Source organism: Phaethon aethereus, assembly GCF_964289735.1.
Source record: "Phaethon aethereus genome assembly, chromosome: 7".
In the NCBI taxonomy this organism is placed as follows: domain Eukaryota; kingdom Metazoa; phylum Chordata; class Aves; order Phaethontiformes; family Phaethontidae; genus Phaethon; species Phaethon aethereus.
The window spans coordinates 38,173,346-38,196,944 of record NC_138583.1 but is presented as its reverse complement, the minus strand read 5'-3'; the positions used below and the strand labels follow the sequence as shown (position 1 = coordinate 38,196,944).

Sequence of the window (23,599 nt, the reverse complement as noted above, 5' to 3'; positions counted from 1 at the left end):
CCTTTATGCCAAATCTGCAGATTTTTCTTACCATGTGACTGCTTCATATGCAAAGGTGGAACAGTTCTTAAAGGCTCACGTTGTCACTTGGGATGGGAGTCTCTGTGGCAAGTTGAATAGGCTGCCCTGGTTCTGGTGTGCTTGGTAGAAAACTCTCCCTCTGGTATCTGATCATTTGTCCATGTCCTCTGCAGCTAAAGAAAACGAGGTGTAAAGAAACGGTTATTTAATTACTTTAGAAAGTAGCTGGGTATAGAAGGGGTGCATTGGAAACCTGGCATTGATGTGGCATGTTTTGGCTATGAACCCTTGACACCAAGATGCCATCTTTAAAAATTATTTAAGTCTATATTTTTCAAGTTAATGTTCTAAGCAGGATAAAGTCTAACATTAAAAATAAAACCCTTCATGGTTTTATGTTGGTTTTGAGCTGTCAGTAAAGGGACATGGTCAGGCTGGGCCATTTCAAACAGTGACTAATGGACTTCTGCCTCCATTGCTGGTTCCAGCTGCCTCCAAAATTAAATGATTAATTGCACAAGGGAAAGACAACAATCCTTATTTGGTTGTGCTGATTACAGAGTTGATGATTATCAGAGTAAAGGGAATATGTTCTCCTCTTTTCCTAAATCCTTTAAGGAATAAGGCAGATCTGAAAATAATTTAGAGCCGTAGGGTGTAAGGTTACTCAAATCATGGGGTGACCTGCTCGGAGGTCTCCCATACGTCATGCGTGCTATAGCGTATCCTAGCTGTAGCTACAAGGGTTGCTGTGATCAATCAGTCCTGCTTTTCCAACTGTGATCCATCATACACAGCATGCCTGTGCGATGGGTGAATAATGTATCCTACCTGATTTGCCGAGGGTACTGAGGAAGCTGCAAATGAATTATCAGACCCTGATTATCAGATCAGTAAAGGAGGCTCCTGCAAATGCTTTTTAAAGCCTTTTTAATATCGTGGGTTTCCAGTCTTTTTATTTTTCCTCTTGGACTTCTAGCTGTCCTGGTTAACAGTAAAATGGTCATCTGTGGGCTTGGCTGAACTGATGTTAATGATGTTTTGTAGCAAAACTGTGCAGTCAGCTTGGAATGAAAATTTCGGTTAACTGGTTAGGAGGCCAAAAGCTTTGAGTTTCTTCATCTTATCTTGCTAAGAATAGAATAGCTAGGGCAACTTTTTCCTAATAATTTCACTTTTTATTTTTAAATCAGTCTTTATAGTGTCATTAACCTGCTTCTGAATACTTCCTCTTTTTCCATTTTTCTTTTTTCTCTTTCTTTTTTCTTTTTTATTCTTTTTTCTTTTTCTTTCTCATCCTTTTTTCCTTGTCTTTTTTATCTTTTATTTTTTCTTTCTTTTTTCTTTTTTTTCTTTTTTCTGCAGAAGAATTGTTTAGAGAAACGTATCAGTCTCACAACAGTTGTAGTATCTTACCTTTGCTGCAGTACAGACAGAAATAAAAAGAGCAGACACTTCCTATACACCAAAAAGACATAAAACACAGCCAGCTTTGGGCTGAAAATGATTGCTGTTTAATAGCATATATAGATAATATAGAGCAGTTTAGAGGAGGAATTGAGGAAGAATGTCTTGGCTGATTAAAAGTTCCATAGGAATTTCAGGTACATAGATTCTAATTGTTACTGCTGAACCTTTGCCAGTGCTTAGGGATTAATGCCTCCATAATTTAAAGACCAGGAAGAAATTAGTAATTAGTAATGCAGTGCACTATTCAGTGTAGTGTCTAAGTGATGAATGCTTGCAACACCCCATAAGCAAATGCTTATCCCTAATTTAGAAGAGAGAAACGGGTTTTAAAGGGTGCCTTTCTTTGGTCACACAGTTACCCAGCAAAACCTGATGTCCAGCTCAATGCAGGAATTATCTAGAACCTTCCTGGGTAGTTGGCAGTATGGGCTCAGGATGCAAGTTAGACACTTGCAAGTTAGGCACAGAATATTAAATTCCTTTCTCTTACAGTCATTTCTACCTGAGCCCTGTCTGTAAACCCACTTCATGCCTACTTACGCTGTGCCGGTCCTGACCTACAGTAGAGCAGTCTTCTTACTCTGCAGTCCTAGGGTGGCAGTTACAATTACTAGTTCCAGGGGTGGTGTTGGAGATCATCCTACTTTATGCCATATAGCACCAGAAATCCTCTTCCAGCACGTGCAGACCATGGACACCAGTACCACACTGCCTATATATCCTGCGCTGAGCTGAGTGCAGCCTTATGCCAGCAGCTTCCTCAGCAGGAGGAACTGGAAAAATTCAACCTTTTTTTAACTTTGTTTTACTGTTGCAGCTCGGAATAATTGGGCAGGACCCAGCACAAGAACCCAAGCATTGCTTTTATTTGTTGAGTTGTCTGGAGTATGCAGGGAGAGAGGGTTTTGGTTAGGAGGCAGCACATGAAGCCTCAAATTGGCTACGTGTCCTCGGTTCTTCCAGATGTTCTTGGAGCAAGTTGTTCTCTCTCTTCATAAACCCCTATTTTCTCTTTGCACACTGTAGCTCACAGTAGTGCAACAAGAGTGCTTTCATTGATGGAAAATCTTTGAGATCCTCAGAGAGCAGGTGGTGTTGCTGTGGAAAATTATTATTTTGAGTAGTAAACTCTGTTAAACAGGAATCCACTGGTTAATATATCTGAGCTTCGTTCTGCTGCCCCACTGTGCAATATTTAATAGTCCATTTTGATACTGCGATGCCTCTTTCATCTGGCAGAATTGATGCTTGCATCAGCACTTGGTTTAAAAGGCATAATGCACACTGCAGATCATAATGAGTACTTTCACTGCGTACCTTTTCTTACAACGGCATTTCACCACTCTTTTGTTCATTACTGTTTGCCACGGGTCCTCAGAAGCACACACATTGTGACTCCACTCAGCAATGGCAGTACATCACTGGGACAATGGAAAACACATAAAAAACAAATGTAATTTTGCTCTACAGTACAGCACTTCAGCAGTGCAAAATTTTCTTTGAGCCATCGCTTCTTTTAAAACACAGTGTGCTGCAATGACAAACATACAGCTTTGATGTTTCCTGCTCCACCCGACCATGACATTGTAAATCAGCGTTTTGCTTTTTCATACTCCGTCATTATTAAAACCTGTTTTAACTTTGTTGTAGACAAACATACATTAGCTCCTGAAATCCATGCATCTTACTCTGTTCTCTTCTGTAACAGGGGAATTATTGTATTTGAAAACAAAAGCTACATTCTGGAGCCATTGGAAGGTGCTACAAGCGAACACAAGATCTACCAAGCAGAGAATTTGAAAATAGCCCCAGGATCTTGTGGCCATCAGCTGGACAACTCTGCCATGAGAACTGATGGCAATGGCACATCACACCATTCTCAAGCTGGCAGGGTAGGCGGCTCATGCACTTTTATGTTTCTGGTTTGCTGAGTGGGTCTCTGATAGCATTTCCATATTACTGACCACTATAACTCTGCTGCAAAGCATTGAACCTTCTGATTTCTGTTGATGTCATGTTAAGTGCATGCTTAAAACTAAGCATAATACTTACACAATTTGCTAAAGCTTTATTGCTTTTTCTTGATCCTGCATGCATAACTTGCATTTTACTTTCTTTTTGGTAATGAGGTGGTGCAGAAAAGTTTATGGTTTCATATTATAGTAATATATTCTGGTTCATGTATGATTATAGCAAGAATTTAAGATCCCATAAGACCATTGAGCAATGTCTGGAAAAGTTCTTGCCCACCCAAGGTGGAAGAGGACATGATAGCTGTGATGCTTTGCTAATATTAGTTTTTGAACCTTTACATTCTAGTAGAAAAATTTCTTATGCAGACAAAACATATCCTCACCATATAATTTTATAGATGTATTATTGTAATTGTTTCTGTGTAGGAAGAAATGCACTTGATATGAAATGCATCTAGCTAATGGAAACTGTAGAAAAATAAATGAGCTAAAAATCAGGTAGAGAAAATACTGTAATAAGTTCATCTGCATATTGGATGGGGATTGTAGAAAGACTGGTTTAGGTGTTCAGAAATTATACAATGATGCAAATCTGCACTCAGCATTTATTAAATGTCACGTATTGGGATTTATAGTTACATGTACTACTAAGCCTTTGCATCAAATTAGTTGTTAAGGAAAGCAACCTAAATGGCATCCTTAGGTATTATTTATGTAATGGAATTTAACTATTTTACATTTTAGGAATATTAAATATTACATCTAATGCATTAGCCTTTACATATACCATTTTCTGGGCTAAGCATATTTCTGAAATATGTGTATAAGTGTGTAGGTTGAAAGCATTGGAAAAGTGCTTTTCACAACTTTATTAAGGTTGCCCCAAAATCTTTCTGACTTTTGACTGAATTTCACTGAGGTAATCAATGTAACACTAGGCAACTGAAATAAAATGTGCGCATACAACTAGCGGATACAATCAAAGCAATTTTACTATTACCCTCATGGTTCTCACATTTTGTTGATGGCATCAACTACAAGCCAGAATTCAACTTATAATATCTGAAAAATATGTTTGCTGTGATTCAGTGGACATAATTATAAAAAGTGTCAACAGTCATATCGTATGGATACGTACGATATATATAATGAGTATATTGGATACGATTCTAATGTATGAATTTTGAAAGTTGTCAAAGGTAATGTGTGGAGTGAGTTTTCACATTTCAGTGTTGTCATCAGCTAAGTAGACAGTCAGGACATGCTGAATAAAGATGACCTGCAAAATATAGAGACATAAGGCTGCTCCAAATTACACTGGGTGACAGAAGAAAGCAGAAATCCAGTCTCAGGTTTAGGGCATGCTGAAAATTTTGGGTTTCTTGGCAGGTCTGGGGGGGAGTTTTTTGTTTGGTTTTTTTCCCCTGGCCCTTCACTCAACTGCCTACGCTAAATACTTATTGAGTAGAGCCAAAATGTGAGATCAATATATCACAAAGTTAGACTAGCCTTTGGGTTAGATTTAAATGCAGATAAATGATGGGACAAACAGTAGACACGGCTTCCCAGATCCAAACATGAGATTTAATAGAGCAAGTCAGATAATGTAGCAGATGTGTGCAGACATGTTTTGCTCCATTGGAGCTGGGTCTCTATAAATACTGGGTCATTTCATAACTCAGTGGACCCTCAAATTGCAGCAGGGAGTGTGTTTTCCACTTGAGCTCCATTGAGATAAGATCCTACAGAAAGCAAGCCTGATGTGTAAGACAGCTCCTACAGTATGGCTTTTTCCCTCTAGCCACACAAAATAGCCATTTTGGTGGTGCTGGTGGACCACAGATCAGGCAGATGAGCTGTTTCAGGGAAAGTGGATCACAGAGAAAGAGAGAGGCTGCAACACTGCAGTGTGAATCCAAGCCATGCCAATTCCCAGGCAGGGGAGCAGGAGGAAGGGCTGCAGCAGCATGGGACAGCAGTTTTGTGATAGGATCAGGTATGGAAGAAGCAGGGGAGAAAGGCAGCAGTCAGTGGAACAAAGCACATGGTCTCCCATCATGTATACCTATCATGACTGTATTATTGACTCTTCATTTTAATTCTGAAGGATTAACTCAGGCAATCGATCGCGCATTGATGTAGCTGGCTGCAGAAAGCAAGCCAAGAGAAGTCATAATTAGGTGCATTTTATAACTAAATATTGTATCCAAGGAATGCATATAGCCTTTGGGCAAATCACAGGAATGGATGCGTTATGCAAGTCAGTCACCAGAGGCTTACATGATTATACCCTGCTAGCCAATTTCTCTCAGGCTAACTCTCCAGTCCAGACAGTTTTACTCTTGGTAAAAAGTAAATGGTTTAAAATGACTTATATAACAGACCTCTTCTTGTATCTTTGTACCTGGATTTTCATGTCTCATCTTTTATTCTTCTTTTGGAAGAAGACTAGAGGCACCTTGGGGGTCTGATCAGGACTGCATAATACATTTCAGGTTTATGTTAGACCTTCAGTGTCTGAGAGATCAGTTCTGTCACGAACAACACCCACGTGGTCATTTGCTTTACACGGCATCTCACTTATGTCTTGATATATTTTGCAGGGAGGTAAATCAAGCTCTGCCAGCACTCTGTAGGTTCAGCTGAAGTCTACTGAGACACGGCAGTCCATTTGCATTGCATCTGCTGCTGTTCCAGGAGCAGCAGGAGGGGACATGACGGCTCCTGGTTCCCAGACAGCATATCACCATGCACTGCTGATGAGCTGTGTGGCAGACAAGGCGTGGGTGTGCGCACCAAGTCTGTGCACACACCATGACCCCATGGTAGTGACAGTTGCCTCCAGGAGAGCACAAGAAGGTGACAGAGAACCCCAATACCAGAAGAAGCTGTGAGAATAGCTACATGAGCTCATTTGCCACATCCCCTATAAGTGTAATCCTGTGAAGTCTTTGTATCATTGATGTAGCTCATTCACAATAGCTTCTACTGCTTTCTCAGTTTGTAAATGTTGTCCAAATAGAACATAACTATTTTCCAATTATTGTACTTTGAAGACTGTGTAACACTATTAAATGCGAGTTTGAAAGTCAGAGCTACTGAAGGTTACTTTACACTTGTCACTCTCCTCTAAACACAACGTTTCCTGCAAAACATTCAAAATCATTAATCTGCAGACAGCAAAGAGGAACACTTTGGTAATGTGAAAAAATCTTTGTGAAATTTGTCTGGAAGGTGATGTCCAGTAATGACTTAGCTTCTTAGGGGGTCATACAGTTTACCTTGGAACAGTTCGCTTTGGAAAGCTTTAGTCATGTTATAGGTTATAGAGCATTGCTTTAGCACAAGACATCGTGGTCATTAGTAGGTCATACATCTGCTTAAGCTCCTTCAGTTCTGGCATGAAGATCAGGTATACTGCTGAGACCTCTTTTCCCTGTCTGTCTTATTCCAGAAACAAGGGAGGAATGATAGAATAGATGCTCAGCTGCTGTAAATCACAGAACTTTTACAGGCATTAATAGGTCACTTTAAATTTAGGGTACCAGAAGAGCTGTGCTAGGATTAGATCTATTACAAAATTATTTCATTTTCTTCAGTGATCTTTTTGAAGCTAAATACTATGATTTCTTTAGACCTGCATTAGAACTGCAAGTAGCATGACCATCTGTTTTATATGAACATACAGACACAAAATTAAATGTATGCCTTCCATTTTTAGGGTATTAGTTTGCTTCCCCAGACACCGACAGTTCATTCTGATTTTTTTTCTGCAGTTTTTGTTCTTTGGTTTTTCTTCCTGCGTAATTTATCAGTTCACCACTTGGTCTCTTCTCTGCTTCGCTCAGTATCCCTTTATCTCTCATTTTTCTTAGTAGCCAGTTGGTCTGTTGTGTGAAATGTTTGCTAAAAGTCATCTCATCATTTCTTTAAATGTGCCTTGGAAGAAGCAAAGGTCTTTCTGCTAGAGATGGTAGTCTACTGCGAGGAAAGATAATGCAAACATTTTACAACTGCAGAAAACTGAAAGGTTCAGAGAGACTTTGCACCACTTTCCTGCTTGCTGTGATCAAATCCTGGGTTGGTTTGTTTTTTTTTTTTTTTTGTAAGTACCACGTAGACTATTTGTGTTGTGGTAGATAAAAGGAAATCTTCCATGAGAAGGAATACAATAAAAATTTTTATGTAGTAAAATCTTTGCAAACCTCCGATGTTTTGTATCTATCTCCCTTTGCAAGCGCTTTGTTGGACTGAGGCAGAGCTGAATCCAAGGGTCACTTACTGCAAAAACAAAATACTATTTGCATCTTTTTTGGCAGTACAAGAGGGAGACTCTGAAGACAACGAAGTATGTGGAGCTTGTTATTGTGGCAGATAATCGAGAGGTAAGAAACTTAAAACTAAGAAGTGATGGGAAGCACGGGTGGGAAACAGGTAGGTCAGTTCAGCTTCCATGGTACTGCAAGTAATCTGCTTCAGATAGTAATATGGTGGTTTTCAAAAGTAAAGCTTCTTCCTCAATTAAAGCTAAGCAATGGAAGGCGCTATTAAGTTAGGGCAACACTGAAGTCAATTGTAAAAGTTTCTTGCAGTACTTCATAAGGAATTTGACTCTCAAATACTTGGGATTTCTGGCAGTAATTCAAGAACAGGTAAATCCAAAATCCCTGCCCAGAATCTCCTGAAGCTAGGTAAGTCTTCATTGCCACTGACTCTGCCCTCGGTGGGACTGTCATTGTTTGGAAGACACTATAGGACCCTGCACTTGCTTTTGAAGTGGTTCTTTACGGTCGCATCGCAGGGAGCACGACTGCCTTCCTGACAGTTTGCAAAGAGAGCTTCAAAGCGAGTAACCAGGACTGACCGTAGAAATGTTCCAGTGAGTTGAATGGCAACCAAAGATCCAAATCTTGGTTTGAATTATTCTGCAACTTGCATTTTTTGTCTCCTTGAACACTGCTAGTTAGGGATAACAATCACTGCTGCGAGAGCTGAAACAGTGGACAGAAGAGCTTTTTCTTTTTCACAAAGCACCAGTCCCAGAAAGGTCACTATGTAAGACTTAGGGATTTTAAAATCTTTTTGTGAGAACCAAAATCCTATCCCATAGCCTGTGCTTGTTCTGAAGCAGACCCTGGTCCCCTGAAGCCAACAGGAGTCTGACGGTGGCTTTTGGTTGCACTGTGTGACCCCCAATCACCAACAACGCTGGCAGAGTAAGGTGGTTGTTGGGGGAAGCGCTACAATATTTGTGCTGCTAGTACATTGATCCTTTACATTCCAAGTTTCAGAGACAAGGCAAGGATGTGGAAAAAATTAAGCAGAGACTGATAGAAATTGCAAACTATGTTGATAAGGTAAGAATATGAGCATTATTTCACTTTTTCCAAACTTAATACACTTTCTGAAGGATGTTGCTGTGAAATCTATGTTTCTTCTACTAGTGAATTAAGAAAGCCGCCATGCTCAGATCAGCAGCTTTCACAGCCTTTGCCACATCTCCTTGTCCACCCACCTTTGCAAGGAGCTAACCCTTGCTTTTCTAATACACCAGTATTTAGGAACAATGCTTCTCTCCAACCAGTAAAACCAAAAAAGTAAAATTAAACCTTTCATATGCCCTTAACATACTAAGCTGTGAGCTCTGATCTGCTATATAGGGGATGCATATGTCTCTGGAAGCACTATTCCTAAGGAGATATACAATTTAGGCCTAGGATTTTATTAACCTGGGAAGAGAGTGGGCATAATGATGACCTTAGAAGGTCCCTTCCAACACAAACTGTGCTATGATTCTATAATCACATATAGAACAGCCCATAGGAAAAGGCTTATTTTGAGAAGGAATTTCTCCAAAAGGTCCTTTGCAGCAGCAAGGGTTGTTCCAGTTTCAGGGCCAAGAAGGGACCTGTGAAGACATGGTCGATAAGATATATAGCCAAAGGAAGATGGCAGAATTAAAAATATGCAGTGCTTAAGGGAGCAGGAGTTGATGGCTAAGTGAGAGCAATAAGACAGAGACATACACTGGATTTTTTTGTATTTGAAGTAATTTCTTTATAATAAACGATAAATGCTGAGAGTCCTCTACAGTGTTTTTTTAAACAAATTAGACTTTATTTTTGTTGTGTTGTGTGGCCAGAAAAAAATTAGGAGTCCAGTAGTGAAATTATAACTGAGGGAGTCCTAATTTAGCTGAGAATTTATCAAGTGATACTTCAAGGGCAATAACTCAAGGAGAAGCATTCTTGATTAAAAACAAGCTGCTGAAGACACCTCCACCTCTTCCATAATTGTCTTGCTGACTTATTACTGGAGGACAGGTGTTTATATGTTACCTGCTCAAAATTCATTTTGCATGTTATAATATATTTATGTTTCATGCTTAATTTATGCTCAGCAAAAGCCGATGGTATTCAAATGACTGTAATGCATATAAACAAGACAAAGATCTAGTATATGCTTTTCTCAGACTGTCAGCCAAATCTGGCCTTGATCGATTCTTGAATCCTTCTTCACATTACTCTTACATTAGAATTGTTATCTCTGCTCCGTTGCTAATGCTGCTCCAGCTAGCCTCTTGTAGCAACTGTGCCAGCAAACTGGCATTTACTAGTGTGATAATAGTGTATGTAGCCCACAGTGCTAAAAACACTTGTGTTTACCTGCTGTGAGCAAGACTCAATGACTCTGGATAAATTTTCAGCCTTAGTACAGCACAGCTGCCTCTACCTCTTGAATTGTGTTGGTGCTGGTGACAGAGGGCAGCCGTGGAGAGAGTCATCTGCCATAGCAACGAGGTTCTTCAGAAGTGAAGGACATGTGAAAGTAGCTGCACCATTTCATCTTGAAGGAAGATCCCAAACTTGGGTGGGACATAGAGAAGTAACATATCTCTGGATGTCTTTGAACGCCTTATGGGTGTTTAGTCAGGTTACAAATGTTTTCTGTAAGTCATGGAAATATTTTATCTGAGGCAGTCCTATCAAGTGTTCGCTTTTGCCCTGGAGAAGAGACCATTTAAGCCTCTGCAAGAAACGTTTATATGCGTGTTATGCTTCTGTTGAAATATTCTAATCCAATGTGGTCTAAAATGGGTTTTAGAGACATGTTTCTAATTTTCTTTTCTCATTAGTTCTATAGGCCACTTAATATTCGAGTAGCCCTGGTCGGAGTGGAAGTATGGAATGACATGGATAAGTGCTCTATTTCTCAAGACCCTTTCACCAGTCTCCACGAGTTTCTGGACTGGAGAAAGCTAAAACTACTACCTCGTAAACCCCATGACAATGCACAGCTAATAAGGTAGACTTGACTCTATATTAAATATCGGCTGGGATTTTAGTGATTTGAGAACAGCTGCACTGAGTTCTTCCCCAGTTGCTAAGCTGTTGGTAGTAACATCTGTGCTCCTGAGGGTTTGTCTTTCCCCTCTGCAAACATGAAACATAAAAGCGCTTTGCAGAGCCCTTCAGCAGATGCTTCAGATGAATTTCCTTCCAGAGCTCTGCAATAGCCCTGTTACTAGTAGGCTTTTCCTGAATACTACTCATGTAGAAGTGTAGATGTTAAATAAGCCGGTGCATACTTAAAGTATGAACTTACAAGTGGTTTAAGCTGGTCTCAGTCTAAATTATTACTGAAAAAGCAGTCCTTCCCTCACCCCAAAAGTAGAGCTCAGGGGGCACTATGTGAAGCCTGTTAGTAGAAAGACCTCAGTAAACTTTAAAATGCAGTCTAAATTGGACAATTTGTTTGCATTGTTGACTTAAAAATTAAATCTTATACATCTTTTACCCTGCTGCTCTTTCCTGGATTAAAGTAATTGAGTAAACATGCTCAAAGTAAAAGCACTCTGGGAAAACAAAAAAGGGAAATACCTCTCTCTTGAACCATTTTGATCAATGAACCATTCTTTATATGGTACAGATAAACATACCTGATGTCTTAGTAATTAAAAGGTGCTCTTTACTCATTACGTAGATATTCTTACATTAGCTGTGTAAGAATAGAATAAGCCCTTCTAAACTGTCCCTCATGAGATATTTGATTACCCTCTATGTATAATAATACTTTGGAATTATAACAATTCTAGACCGTGTATTATAACAAGTGGCATATAAACTTCCCACTGCATTAAAATAACCCTCCTTTGAGCTAGAGACATTATTTTTATGTTTGCATTTCTATTCCCAACTTCAGGCAGGGAAAAAAGAAAGGAAAGAAGGGTCCTGTTACAGCAGTAAACCCAAAAGATGGTGATAAAATGGATCTTTCTCGTAGCAGGGATGCTGTCATTGTCAGTCGGCAAGTCGGCATGACTAATCTGTGCTTTTCATTGTTTTAAACCTGCAAATGTCTGGAGCTGACACTTATGAAATGGGATCTTTGTTTGAGACTGGCAGAAATGCAAGACTGAAAATAATAGGGTGGTATCTTGGCACTGAACGGTGATTCTGTGATTCTTCTCCTTTCCCTCCCTCCTACAGCGGGGTGTACTTCCAGGGGACTACCATTGGCATGGCGCCCATAATGAGCATGTGCACTGCAGAGCAGTCTGGAGGGGTCGTCATGGTAAGTGGTAAAAGCACAGGACTTGAAACTGGCCCAACTGGTGCGACACAATCTCAAGTTTTGTAGCGCTGTATTCTGTACCAGAACATCAGCCTCTTTTGTCCCGTTTTCAATCTCAATATTATCTATAACTACATGCACGTTGCTTGTAAATGATAGTTTCCAGAGTGAAAAAAAATCAAAATATTGCATTAAATATAGTATGACCTCTTAGCAAGAATCCTCTACTCCTAATTATCATTAAATCAGGTGTTGAGGTGCTGTGAACGATGAGAACCAGAAGGTGTATTTGTTATCCACTTGGGTATACTAGTGTTACAGGCAACAACAGTCTATCCTGAATCGTTTATTATATTGATTTTATCCTGTATTTACAGAGTTTCCTGCGTAAGGCCTTATTTTCCATCTTTGCAGCGCAGTGGTTTTATTGCATTGCCAGACAAGAACAAACAATGGAAGCATTTATTCTACCTGAGCCTCTCTCGAAGAGTATTACTGGTAATGCTGTTGTTAGATGGTAGACACAATGAACATACAAGTAAACATCGTAGCCAATTTCTGGAAGTAGTTCTGGCGTATTTTCTTTCACAATTTTTTTTTTTTTTTTTTTTTTTTTTTTTAGTTTTGAACAAGTGTTTTGTGCTAAGAGGGGGGAAGCAAGTTTTGCATTAAGTAAGCCTTGCAATAGAAGTACTTTAAATAAAATTAGATGTGGAGTCCCAGAGCTTGCAGGCCACTAACAGGCTCAGCTGGTGACCTCAGAAATCAACTCCAGAGCAGAAAGCCAGGGAGCCTTAAAAACCTCTTAGATAGTCTCTTGAGTTCAGCCTGCACATGCCAAAAACCTTTGCAGTTTTTACAGCTTTGTCGAGACTTCCAGCACGTTAGGTGAGGTGGTGGCTCTCTCCAGCTCTGCTGGACACCTCAGCTGCAGATCCCTACATAAATGGGGTGGGAGCTCAGGAACACACAACGGTCAGGCTTTGCCTGGTCTCAAAGCTCCCGGTTCTTCAAAGCTTCATGGGGCTAAACTGGAGCCTTAGGCACTAAGGCTTTTGCTTTAAAATAATCCCTGTAGCAGGATAATCCCAGAGATACAGCCCCTTGAAGCCCCTACATTTCATTCCTTCTTAACCAGTGTGCAAGTTGAGGTTGGTTCACAATGCAGGGGTCCTTTGTGGTCTCTTGGGCAAATAGGCAAGAAGCCAAGCTGGGGTGATGCGTGCGTTCATGGAAGATGATGTATAGATGGCTCAGACCGGGAGGATTTACGAGGTGAGCAGGGAAGCTGAGGTATAGGAAAGAGTGGGAAAGAACAATCAAATCACATAATTTGGAGAAAGTCATGTCAACTTGTAGAAAATTGTAGAAAAGGCAAAGGCTTCAGTCTCTTGGTAGCTTTAGAAGCTGAGTGTCTAATTGGTGTTTGTAACAGCCTTTCACTGGGTACCTGGGGGATAGGTACAAAAGGAAAAGGAGGAAAAGAGGAAGAAAAAACTATAGGAGTCTCCAAGCGCACTTCCAAATCTTGGCAAAAGCATATATGAGTCAGACAGCCCCGTTGTATCCATTTCACCCTCAGGCCACCCGTCACTGCTTTGGCTTTATCTGCAGAGATGCCCTTAATGACGACTTTTTTTGTCCTTCTAATTTTTAGCATAAGCTTTAAAATATGCTACAGTGTGTTTTACTGCAAAGTCGGTCCTCTTCACTCTGGAAACTGTCATTTTAAACAGAAACAACAAAAGATAGTTCATTCTAGTAACAAGAAAACAAGAATCAGCCTTTGTTTAAAGTGCTCTCAGTCTCTCCTCTGTCAGAGCCTTGATTTATATGTCCAGAAGAAACCCAGGGTCTGTGTATGAATCGTTGGCCAGGCTACAACTTCAGCCATGCAGGGGAGTGTGGTGTTTCCCAGAGACTCCCACCTCAGAGAATTGAAATTTTTGAGGTGCAAATTAACTCGAGGCTTGCACAGCATAACTAGAAATCTTTTCCAGTTCTTTAAGCAAATCCTCAAAAAGGATCCAAATCCCAAACAAGCAAACGCTCACCCTGAAAACCCAAATGGGCAGCTGCCCAACCTTCCCCCGCAGTTAACAAAGTCTAATTCAGGTGTATACAAAAAAAGTTTTTATACATACCAGTAACTACAGAAGAAAGCTCTAAATTGGGAAGATAGGCAAATGAAAGAATGAATAACTGTTAACCTGGGAGGCTATAGTGCTCAACCATCTCATCACTGGGCAGCTGAACACTTGGTCATCCTTATAATTCAGCCATCCCACCCCGTCTTACCCATCCCACCCCAAACACTCAATACCAAAAAGCTTCCATACTCTCCAAACTGTTCTGAAAGAAGAGACAAGAGAGATTACATGAGAAATAACATGAGAAATAACATTTCAATATAAAAACTGGAGTCATCCCTGTATGATCTGATTTCCCTGAATGTTTTTGCAGTTAGTCAGCTCCAGTATCTGATCTAGATTCCTCTGTCAAGCCTCCTGCAGAGCCTGCTGCTCTCTTCTTTTCTATAAGGCTGAATTCTGTCAGTGGTGGGTGACACCCTGTCTCCCACTAATTTTAAGAGAAACTCAAAGTAGGGAGAGCAGTCATCTGAGTAGGAGAACCTTTTGGTGTATCAGGAGCATTATAATTTTGTTTTACTGTGATGGTTTTGTTGTGTTGTAGAAAGACCAAACAGAAGTTGACATTAAAGCAAGTCTTTGACACACGATTCAGTCTTCATTCTTCTGCTTCAAAAGATTGCTCATTAAATTAATGATTTAAAAGTAAAATATTGCTGAGTTGCTGTAATGTAATGTCGTATTCTCACTCATGTCACATTTCTATTGACTTTAGTGGAAAGTTAGGCTAAATGACAAGTGTGGGACTGAGGCAGTGAATTTCTTAAACGAAATAAAAGTGTGGTTTAGAAAACTTACTCCTACAACTGAGTGAACCTGCATGGAAAGTACCAGAACTGGGGCACTTGCCTGTTCTAGCTGTAGGTGACAGTATTTTGTTATTACGATTTGGTCTGAATCTCAGTGGAATGAAGCAGAGTTCAGCTGAAAGCAGCTGCATGTTTTGTGCAATAGCTTATAATGTCTTAACAGTAGATAGTTGCTTAGTCAGTGCTTGTGAAACTGTTTGGTAACGGCTTTTACTGCTTAAATCAACTTTAAAAGACCCTGGTGGAATAAATCAAAGTCACATTGCTATTCATTTCTTTAGTCCTTGTGATACTTAAATGGTCTCAGTATCAAATGGGACATGTCACTGTTTGTTTTGATAATCTTCATTTATGCTGTCTTCAAATAACCTCTTTTGCTGAGACATCACATTCCTTGTTTTAAAACCCCTCTCTAGAAACTGATAAAATTGCATTCCAAGTGGATCTGAGCAAGTAATGAGAACCGCATGGGCTGTAATAATTGTTTGCCTATTCAAGACATAAATTACATTTCAGATCATTTATTAGTCTAGTTTTGGAGTGGACTGTGTGAATTCTTGGGGTTTTTTATTTTTAACTGCCAGCTTTAGAGGTGTTCAAATAAATATAATCTCTGCTTAGTAAGAGAGACTGGCAAAATAAAGAAAAACTTAGCTCAGTTTGTTGTCTCTCTATGTAGCTCAAAGCTTACAGGAGTTTCTCTCTTGACCCCATAACCCTATTTTCAAGGCATCACACCTGTGTGCTGCTGATAGATTACATGGAATTATATAATTGTTTTCTTAATCTTCTGTCCTGGATTGTTTTCCAGTTGAGTGAGAGGTTTTGCACTTTTTATGTCATCAGGTTCGATTACATTGAATTCTCTAAATATTTCATAAATTACTATGAGTACAAAGATAAATCAATCTGTATGGGACTAGTGTCTAGATAAGACATCTCCATATGAAGGCATTGTGCAGGAACATATATTTTCTTGATTATTACAGATTCATTTGTTGCATAGGTTTACTCTGTTGTTTCTTTTACTAGGACAGGTTGTACAGCCTCTTTCAGCAAACAGGCATCTTAGAATATAACTGCACACAAACTGGCTGTTATGTTAGTCACAAGATTTTTATATTAAAAATGTAAAATTCAGAAAAACTAAGAAGAGATCCTTTGTTAAAAGATAGAATTCTTCTGAATTTATTCCAAATGCAGGAGTAGCTTCTTGTTTTCAGAATTAGTGTATTCTCTTCTTTATTTTGTTTTCTGTTTGAGAAATGATTTACTAAAAATATTAGCACAGACAGATAAAAGAAGAAACTCTTAAATCAAACTCTATTCATGTATTAAGGGCCTCATTAAGACATAGCTAATGTTTTAGACAGTCTTACCTTTCACTTCTTTTTAGTCTGAAGGTTGGCTTAGATGATACTAAAAGAGTTATTTAAACTGAATATATTTATATATGCTTTTAGAGCAGGCAGCTGTACATAGTAATTCCATTTACTGACTGATAAATAGTGGATCATGCATTTATATTACATGTTTATGTCTTTAGGGAAAGCTTTCATATGAGTACAGTGGAATTTTTTTTCCCTCAAGGAAAATGATCGATGTGGAAAGGTCTCTTACTTGTGGTTAAGCCAAAATATCACTCTGATCAGCAGCCTGTAATCAAATCATGCAGCGAATTTCTCAGAAATAATTGTCCCAAAAATCAGCATTTCAGCAAGGATTAATGTTAATATTTCAATTTTGACACTTGCAACATTTAGAATATTGATAGGTGTTAACAAGAGGCCATCAAAGGTTTTCACTTGCATTGTCCTTTCATTTTAAAAAGGAGGTGTTCAAAGGTACTTGTTTTTTCTTACAAGGCTTGTGAGATCTTGGACTTCCTGATATTAAAGAAACAGGCTGAAGAATATTAAAATATTAATATAGACTGAGTGAAGTCTCTTGCTGCATTTGTAATTTACCTCCTGATCTTCTCACTTTTCCTTCACCACACTCATCCTCACCCATGAATGATTACCCTTTCCAACACTCCACATCTGGCTGAGTGTTTTCTGCCATGTCTTGGGAGTTTGGGGGATTTATTGAGCAAGGGAATTTTAAACCCTAAAGAAAGAGACGCCCCAGATGTTCAAAGCTGCCCAATGGTCTCAGATGTCTAATGTGCTGGGGAAACTGGGTGGCCAGGACAGATAGCGTGTCCTGAAATTCCCAGTCTGTACCTGGTATATGTGGGAGAATTTTAAATTGTGTCCATTTAACAACAGTGTAACTGCAGCTGGTAAGTTTATCAAACATTTCAAAGGACAGGCAACAGGACCTTGGAGGGGGAGTGTGTAATTCTGAATTGTTTTTATATGTTGACTTCACTAGTTCTTTTGGTTTTTTTAAGGATCACTCAGAAAATCCTCTAGGTGCAGCCGTCACCCTGGCTCATGAACTGGGCCACAATTTTGGAATGAATCACGATACCTTGGAGAGAGGATGTAACTGCAAAACGTCTACTGATAAAGGGGGTTGCATCATGAACCCCTCTACTGGGTAAGTGAGAGGGTCAGCACTGGCAAGTTACAGTGGAAAATTTTTAATTTTGTTTTGTGTCTCAGGAACATTTAAGGGGAAAAAAGAAAATCTTTTCAACACCTGTCAAATTTTCTCTGTTATCCCCCTCAAGCTAAAACAACTAAACTTATTATCAGAGTACAACATATACCATTGTACCTTCCTATTTCCCCGTTACCAGTGTGAGAGACAAAAATGCCATAAGCAACTGGTTAATTTAAAAAAAAAACAACACCAAACTGCTTTGCAAGTCTTGAATCAGAATTTCACCTTCTCTCATCTTGCCAACTGTGTATCGGTCATAATAGGAAATGAGCAGCGTCCCAAGGCCAAGACTAAGATGAATGTGTAGGAAATAAAGCAATGCAGGAAATATAATATTAGACTCTCTATAAAGCCTTTGTTGTGTGCATAGAAGGGTTTTAGTTTTATGCAAACTTTTGCATTTCACCCCTTGTTGTAAGTGTAACGGTTTTAGCATGTGAGCAAATTAAATCTGTAAGGCCAGCGGGGTTAGGGATGTTCAGTGGCCGGAGGGAGATCTTCCAAGAAAAGATCTAAGACACCGTGGGAAATAAAGCCAGTGAACCCGTGGTCATCTCTCTGAGTCAGTGCTGAACATGATGATAAAGGCACTATGTCAACGAAGACTGGTGTTTTTGTAGACACAAAAAGTACAGACACCATGACCAGGGTAACTAGTTACAGCTTGCTTGTCTGTACTTTAAAATAATGTTAGAAACTGAACAATACAATGAATGAGTCTCCATGTCCATATTCAGAAAAGAACTGATAGGATTAAACTGAAGTAAAAGAGGGCAGGTTTACCAAAGCTTTCTGATGGTAAGCGATGTGCCGGACTGCATCGCCTGCAGAAATGTTACTGCCTGTGACTGGAAGCTGGAAAGAACCAGTCGGACAAATATCTGTCAACAGTGTCCTGTAGGTACAGCTGGATTTGTCTTGGGGCAAGAGGATGGTCTAGATGATCTTCTGATGTCTCTTCCAGCTCCAGCATTCTCTGTGTGTGCTTAAACTTCATCTGTTGCTTAAAAATCTCTCCTGGGAATTGTGATCAGCTCAGCCTCTGCTTTCTCCGCGACTGCATGTTTCTGGGAAAGGAGGAGAGCGATCTGGGAGAGGCCAGGGAGTGCTGGGCAGGATTGCTCCCTGCTGGTCAGCCTAACAGCAGCCTTGGCATTTCTTCAAAGGCACGCTGTCACCCTCCTTCGAGGCAGAAAAAGCGATTCTGGCCAGAGGCCAAGCATAGCAAGTTAAGAGACAAACAAAAGGGAGTTGTGTGCGTGGAGGAGAATAAGAGTGATTTCGACAGTTTGCAAAAGAAAAGTAGCTTGGCCCCTCTAAAACAATAGGTAGTAAATATCCGTATGGGACTGCATTCTGCAGCACATCAGGGCTTGTATGCACACTGCGAAAACAAACCGGAATTGGAAACAGGGCTGTGAGGCGATGCGATAGCTGGTAAGCCGTGGGCAGACAGGTCTGGGCGTCGAGATCCTGAAAGATGCATGCAAGCTTTAGTCATCTCAGCTGAATTACTGGTTGGGCACCCAGTTACTCCACTTTTGGAAATAAATGCGGCAGATGCTCTCGGGACAGAAATTTTTAGACACTTTCTGAACTCGGCCTGTGGAGGTATCTCTAACATGAGATTAGGTAGCTCCTCCCTGGTTCTGCCTTCTGCACCAGAGCCCGTTGGGTGTATCTGAAGCTATCATCTGTGCTGGACGTGCCAGTCCGGACACTGGGCTCTGGGTCGGTTCAGGGCACGGACAGACCTAGGTTGTACCTGCGCAGAGTCTTCCTCAGATATTTGTCCAAGCAGCTCAGCTCACTTTATCTTGGGGTGTTTCTGTAGCACCTTACAGGTTAAAGGCTGTGCTTCCTTCAGCAGCGCCGTACCTGACTGCAGCACCCCACAGGTTTGACAGTTTGTGGAGGGGACTTCAGCTTTGTAACGCTCTTTTCGGATTTTTACCAAAATTTATATACAGCTTGTGCCTGAGGAAGAGTTATGGCATTCACAGAACTGAGTAGGCTGTTTTGTTTGCAGTGATTATTGATTTATAAATGGAAATTTTAACATCAGGTTTATAGCCTTAGGCTTTACCTTCATACTGTGCTGTTGATCTGTAATAAGTATTCCGGGAGAGTACTTTACACCTTAAGCCAAAATACATTTTACCAATTTAAAATTAACACTTTGAATATTTAGGCAACATCTGACCCATGGTAGTATTCCTCTGAGCACCATTATTCAAGGAACACCGAAGAGTTTTCGGGTCTGGAAATACGTGTCTGTTAAGGGAAGGACAAATGAATATTCCCTACCTGAAATGCATTCTTAGAATAACAAAAACATCAAAACAAAGAACATCCCAGGGAAGCCATATACATTTAGAGAGACAGCCTGCTCTCTCACTGGCACTCACTCAGTGGTCCTCTAATTTCTGTTGGCTTAAAGTAAATTTAACAAGTGCGAGAAAAAAAAAATCTTTGGGCGGAAGATAGTGTAAAAAGCACCAGCCCCTGAGAAGTCCTTATGTGATATCTAAAAAGAATAGGAAATATCTAAATTATAACAGCAAGATGTCTATAAATTTAACTTTAGAGTAATTTGTGTGGTTGTGCAGCAAAAGGGAATGTTTTAAGGCTTTTTAATTAAAAGTGATTTCATTAATTATTGCCATCTTCTTTCAGTTCTTATGTTTCAGCCTTTGAAGAGGTCTTAGAAATCACTTCTTGGTGGAAAAAATCTCCAGGGATTAATGTGGAATTTAAACTCTGTTGGATCTATCCTTTAATAAAAAAGCTTTTACTTTTAAAAGATATCAGCAAGATGTGTACCACTGGTGTGTGAGCTACAAATGTCTTAAAGACCCACAAAGTATGTTTTGTATAACATGGAATTAAGCACATAAACCCCAAAACTTGTGGCAACTCTAGGCCTTTTTGAGATTCAAATATCTGCTATGGAAATTACATAAATCCCACTGTAGAAGTTTGGGGTTTGCTGTAAAAATAGTATCAGCAAGGAAATATTTAATACTAACACATTTTTCTCTTTTTTTATGCTTATGTTTTAAAGATATCTCTTCAGGTCTTTTAGTTGTTTTAACCATAGACTGTTCCAAGTGAAAAAGAAGGATAGGAGTCTTAAAAGAGATTTGCAAATCTTTTTACCAATATTGCAGTATTTGAAAAATAAGGGACTAGGCTGAGCCAGCAAGGCCATTTCAGTATTCCACTTGTTTTCCAAGTCTCCCTAAAGGGGCCGTCACGGGCAGCGCAGGCTCGGCCTGGGGACGGCCGGTTCATTTACTGCCGGTCACACCAGAGCGGGGGAGCGAGAAATAACCCCGAATCTTGAAACCGCTTCCCCCACCCGCCCTCCTGCGCTGCCCATTTCTCTCCCTGCTCCCCCCGAGCGGCGCAGGGGGACGGGGAATGGCGGCTGTGGTCAGTCCATCCCACGCGGCCTCTGCCGCTCCTTCCTCCTCAGGGGAGGACTCCTCACGCTCTGCCCTGCTCCAGCCTGGGGTCCCTCCCGCGGGAGACCGTCCTCCACGGACTTCTGCAGTGTGAGTCCTTCCCACGGGCTGCGGTTCTTCACCAGCTGCTCCAGCCCAGGTCCCCCACGGGTGCCGTCCTTCAGGAACAGGCTGCTCCAGCGTGGGCTTCCCACGGGGTCACGGCCTCCTTCGGGCATCTCCCTGCCCCGGCGTGGGGCCCTCCCCGGGTGCGGGTGCAGATCTGCTCCCCGTGGAGCTCCATGGCCGCAGGGGCACAGCCGGCCTCCCCGGGGGCTTCCCCAGGGGCTGCCAGGGACCCTCTGCTCCGGCGCCTGGAGCCCTCCTGCCCCTCCTGCCCCGGGCTGGGGGCTGCAGGGCTGCTCCTCTCACAAGTTCCCACTCCTCTCTCCGGCTGCCATTGTGAAAGTTTTTTTCCCCCCTTCTTAAATATGTTATCCCAGAGGTGCTGCCACCATCACTGATGGGCTCAACCTTGAGTCCATCTTGGAGCCAGTTGGCATTGGCTCTATCTGACACAGGGGACGTTTCCAGCAGCTTCTCACAGAAGCCCCCCCTGTAGCCCCCCTGCTACCAAAACATTGCCACACAAACCCAACACATTTTGGAAATGCACTTTTTATGTGCTCCTTCATCAAAATTGAGCACAGGTATCTACACGGGGCTTGAAACCAGGTAAGTTCCTGCAAAGTGGTTGACAGCTTAAGAGTTAAAATATGCTTGAAATTTCTTGCCAGCCTTAAACATTTTCAGTTAGTTAGTCTTCTTCCCTCCTGTATACCCGAGGGTTTATACTTCCCCTCACCCACATGTCTGTGTCCCTGACAATAGCATTGCTTTTCTAGTTTATACATAGGTGACTGTCACAACTAGCTCGTCATTGGGGAAGCTGAGCATTCTGTAAACATACTCTTCCTTCCCTCTAACAGAAAGTACTCCTTGATGCCTTTTCATTCCCCCTCCCCTAGTTTTGGTGTTAATGAGAGACCAGGAATCCATTAAGGACAGCAAGTTTTACCAAGCTCCTTCAGATGCTGATCCTGCTGTAGCCTCCATCCCTTTGCAGAGTCCCATGACTTGCTATAACGAAAGCTTCTTCCCTTGTCATCTCGCAGGAGTGTGTTGCTCTTAACAGGATCAGTTGTTGTTGCTGAATCACCCCAGCCATGGCTGATTGAAATGCCAGACAAGCTCCTAGGATAGAGCCATTTGTTTCATCTCTCTTTGCACTTCTGTAGACAGAAGCAGGTTTTCACCATGCTGATAGAAAAGAGGATGAGAGTGAAAAGGTTTCTTTGTAGTCTCTCCTCCAGTCCCATTTGCACCTGGCTATGGGAATGATAAAGATTTTCTCCAGGTCTGCCCTACTGCCCACACCCCATTTCTTTTGCTATCCATGTATGGTGAGATGAAAAACCTCACCTTGACCTGGAAGGGTGCCTGCTTTAGCCATAAGCTGAAAGCTGCCTTTACAGCTATAAACCATGGGGGGCTTTTACACACTTGTTCAGCAGACCCCACTTGCCCCATTGCACTGAAACTACAAATGGAAAATGCAAACCAGCCTGGAGTCTGTCCCTGCGAACAAGTACAACAGTAGGAAGGCAGGATGGCTTTGTGCTGAGGAACCATGACTGTGTCTGCAAGGGCATGGCTTCAAATGCCCTTAACTCTAGCATCAAGCACTGTCACTTTGTGTCCAATCTTGCAAATCCTGCTGCGCATCAAGCACAGGATGGTGGCAGGTCGTATAAGTCCACTTCGACTCATATTTCTACCTTGGCTGTAAATTGCTGCTCTTCAAGGACCATGATGGAGAAACAATAAAATAAATTCAAAATAATTGAAAATAACAAATCCTTAGGACAAGAAAAATACTGTACGGGCTATTGTTTCAAGACATGAAACAAGTGGTAGATATTTAGAAAGTGCAAAACCTGATGTGTGAGAGAGGTCTTGGCCATTGCTATTTGCTCAACAGAGTTGAATGAAAGAATATATCTTCAGAAACTTTTGTTTTAATCTAGGTCTCTAGCAGTCTTGTTTTTATTCTGTTCCAAGAGTTGCCTTGTTCCAGGGCGTGTGCTGGTTTACATCCCAGTGATGGCATGAAGCACTGGGGACAGAAAGCCATTTGGTGCCGTGCAGGAAGGTCTGGACCAGTAACATAAACACGGAAGCAGCTTCCCTATGGTAATTTCTCTGCACAACCACTTTTCTTTGTCATGTTCCTTTTAGTGTGATGCTCCTTTTGAAAAATCAAAGAATTAATTGAATCCCTCTATGCCTGCTTTCCCCCCCCCCCCCCCCCCCCCGTTCTTGTCTTGGATCTTGTGTTGCCTTTTCCATTTTCACAGCTGGAATTTAAAGTCAGTATATCTTTCTGATTTGGTCAGGTTTTAAATCCAATTTACCCAGACAAATATGACTGCATATGTTAAAGGGAAGTGGAGCTTGGACTGTGACATTGTGACTTTGTGCTGGTG

At 41.0% G+C, this 23,599-nt stretch overlaps 1 protein-coding gene across 2 annotated transcripts in view; it reads left to right on the top strand.

The window, feature by feature from the left end:
* Nucleotides 1-23,599, top strand: part of ADAM12 (ADAM metallopeptidase domain 12) — a gene marked incomplete at its 3' end in the record, with an annotated part of 184,960 nt that overhangs the window by 117,329 nt on the left and 44,032 nt on the right. Inside the window, exons 6-11 of one of the 2 annotated variants that reach the window (XM_082002343.1) lie at nucleotides 3,200-3,383; nucleotides 7,784-7,849; nucleotides 8,750-8,821; nucleotides 10,600-10,769; nucleotides 11,954-12,038; nucleotides 17,393-17,541. In XM_082002343.1, coding sequence (XP_081858469.1) covers nucleotides 3,200-3,383; nucleotides 7,784-7,849; nucleotides 8,750-8,821; nucleotides 10,600-10,769; nucleotides 11,954-12,038; nucleotides 17,393-17,541 — 726 coding nt within the window. The remainder of the gene's footprint in view (nucleotides 1-3,199; nucleotides 3,384-7,783; nucleotides 7,850-8,749; nucleotides 8,822-10,599; nucleotides 10,770-11,953; nucleotides 12,039-17,392; nucleotides 17,542-23,599) is intronic. The other variant, XM_082002344.1, reaches the window with a different exon arrangement.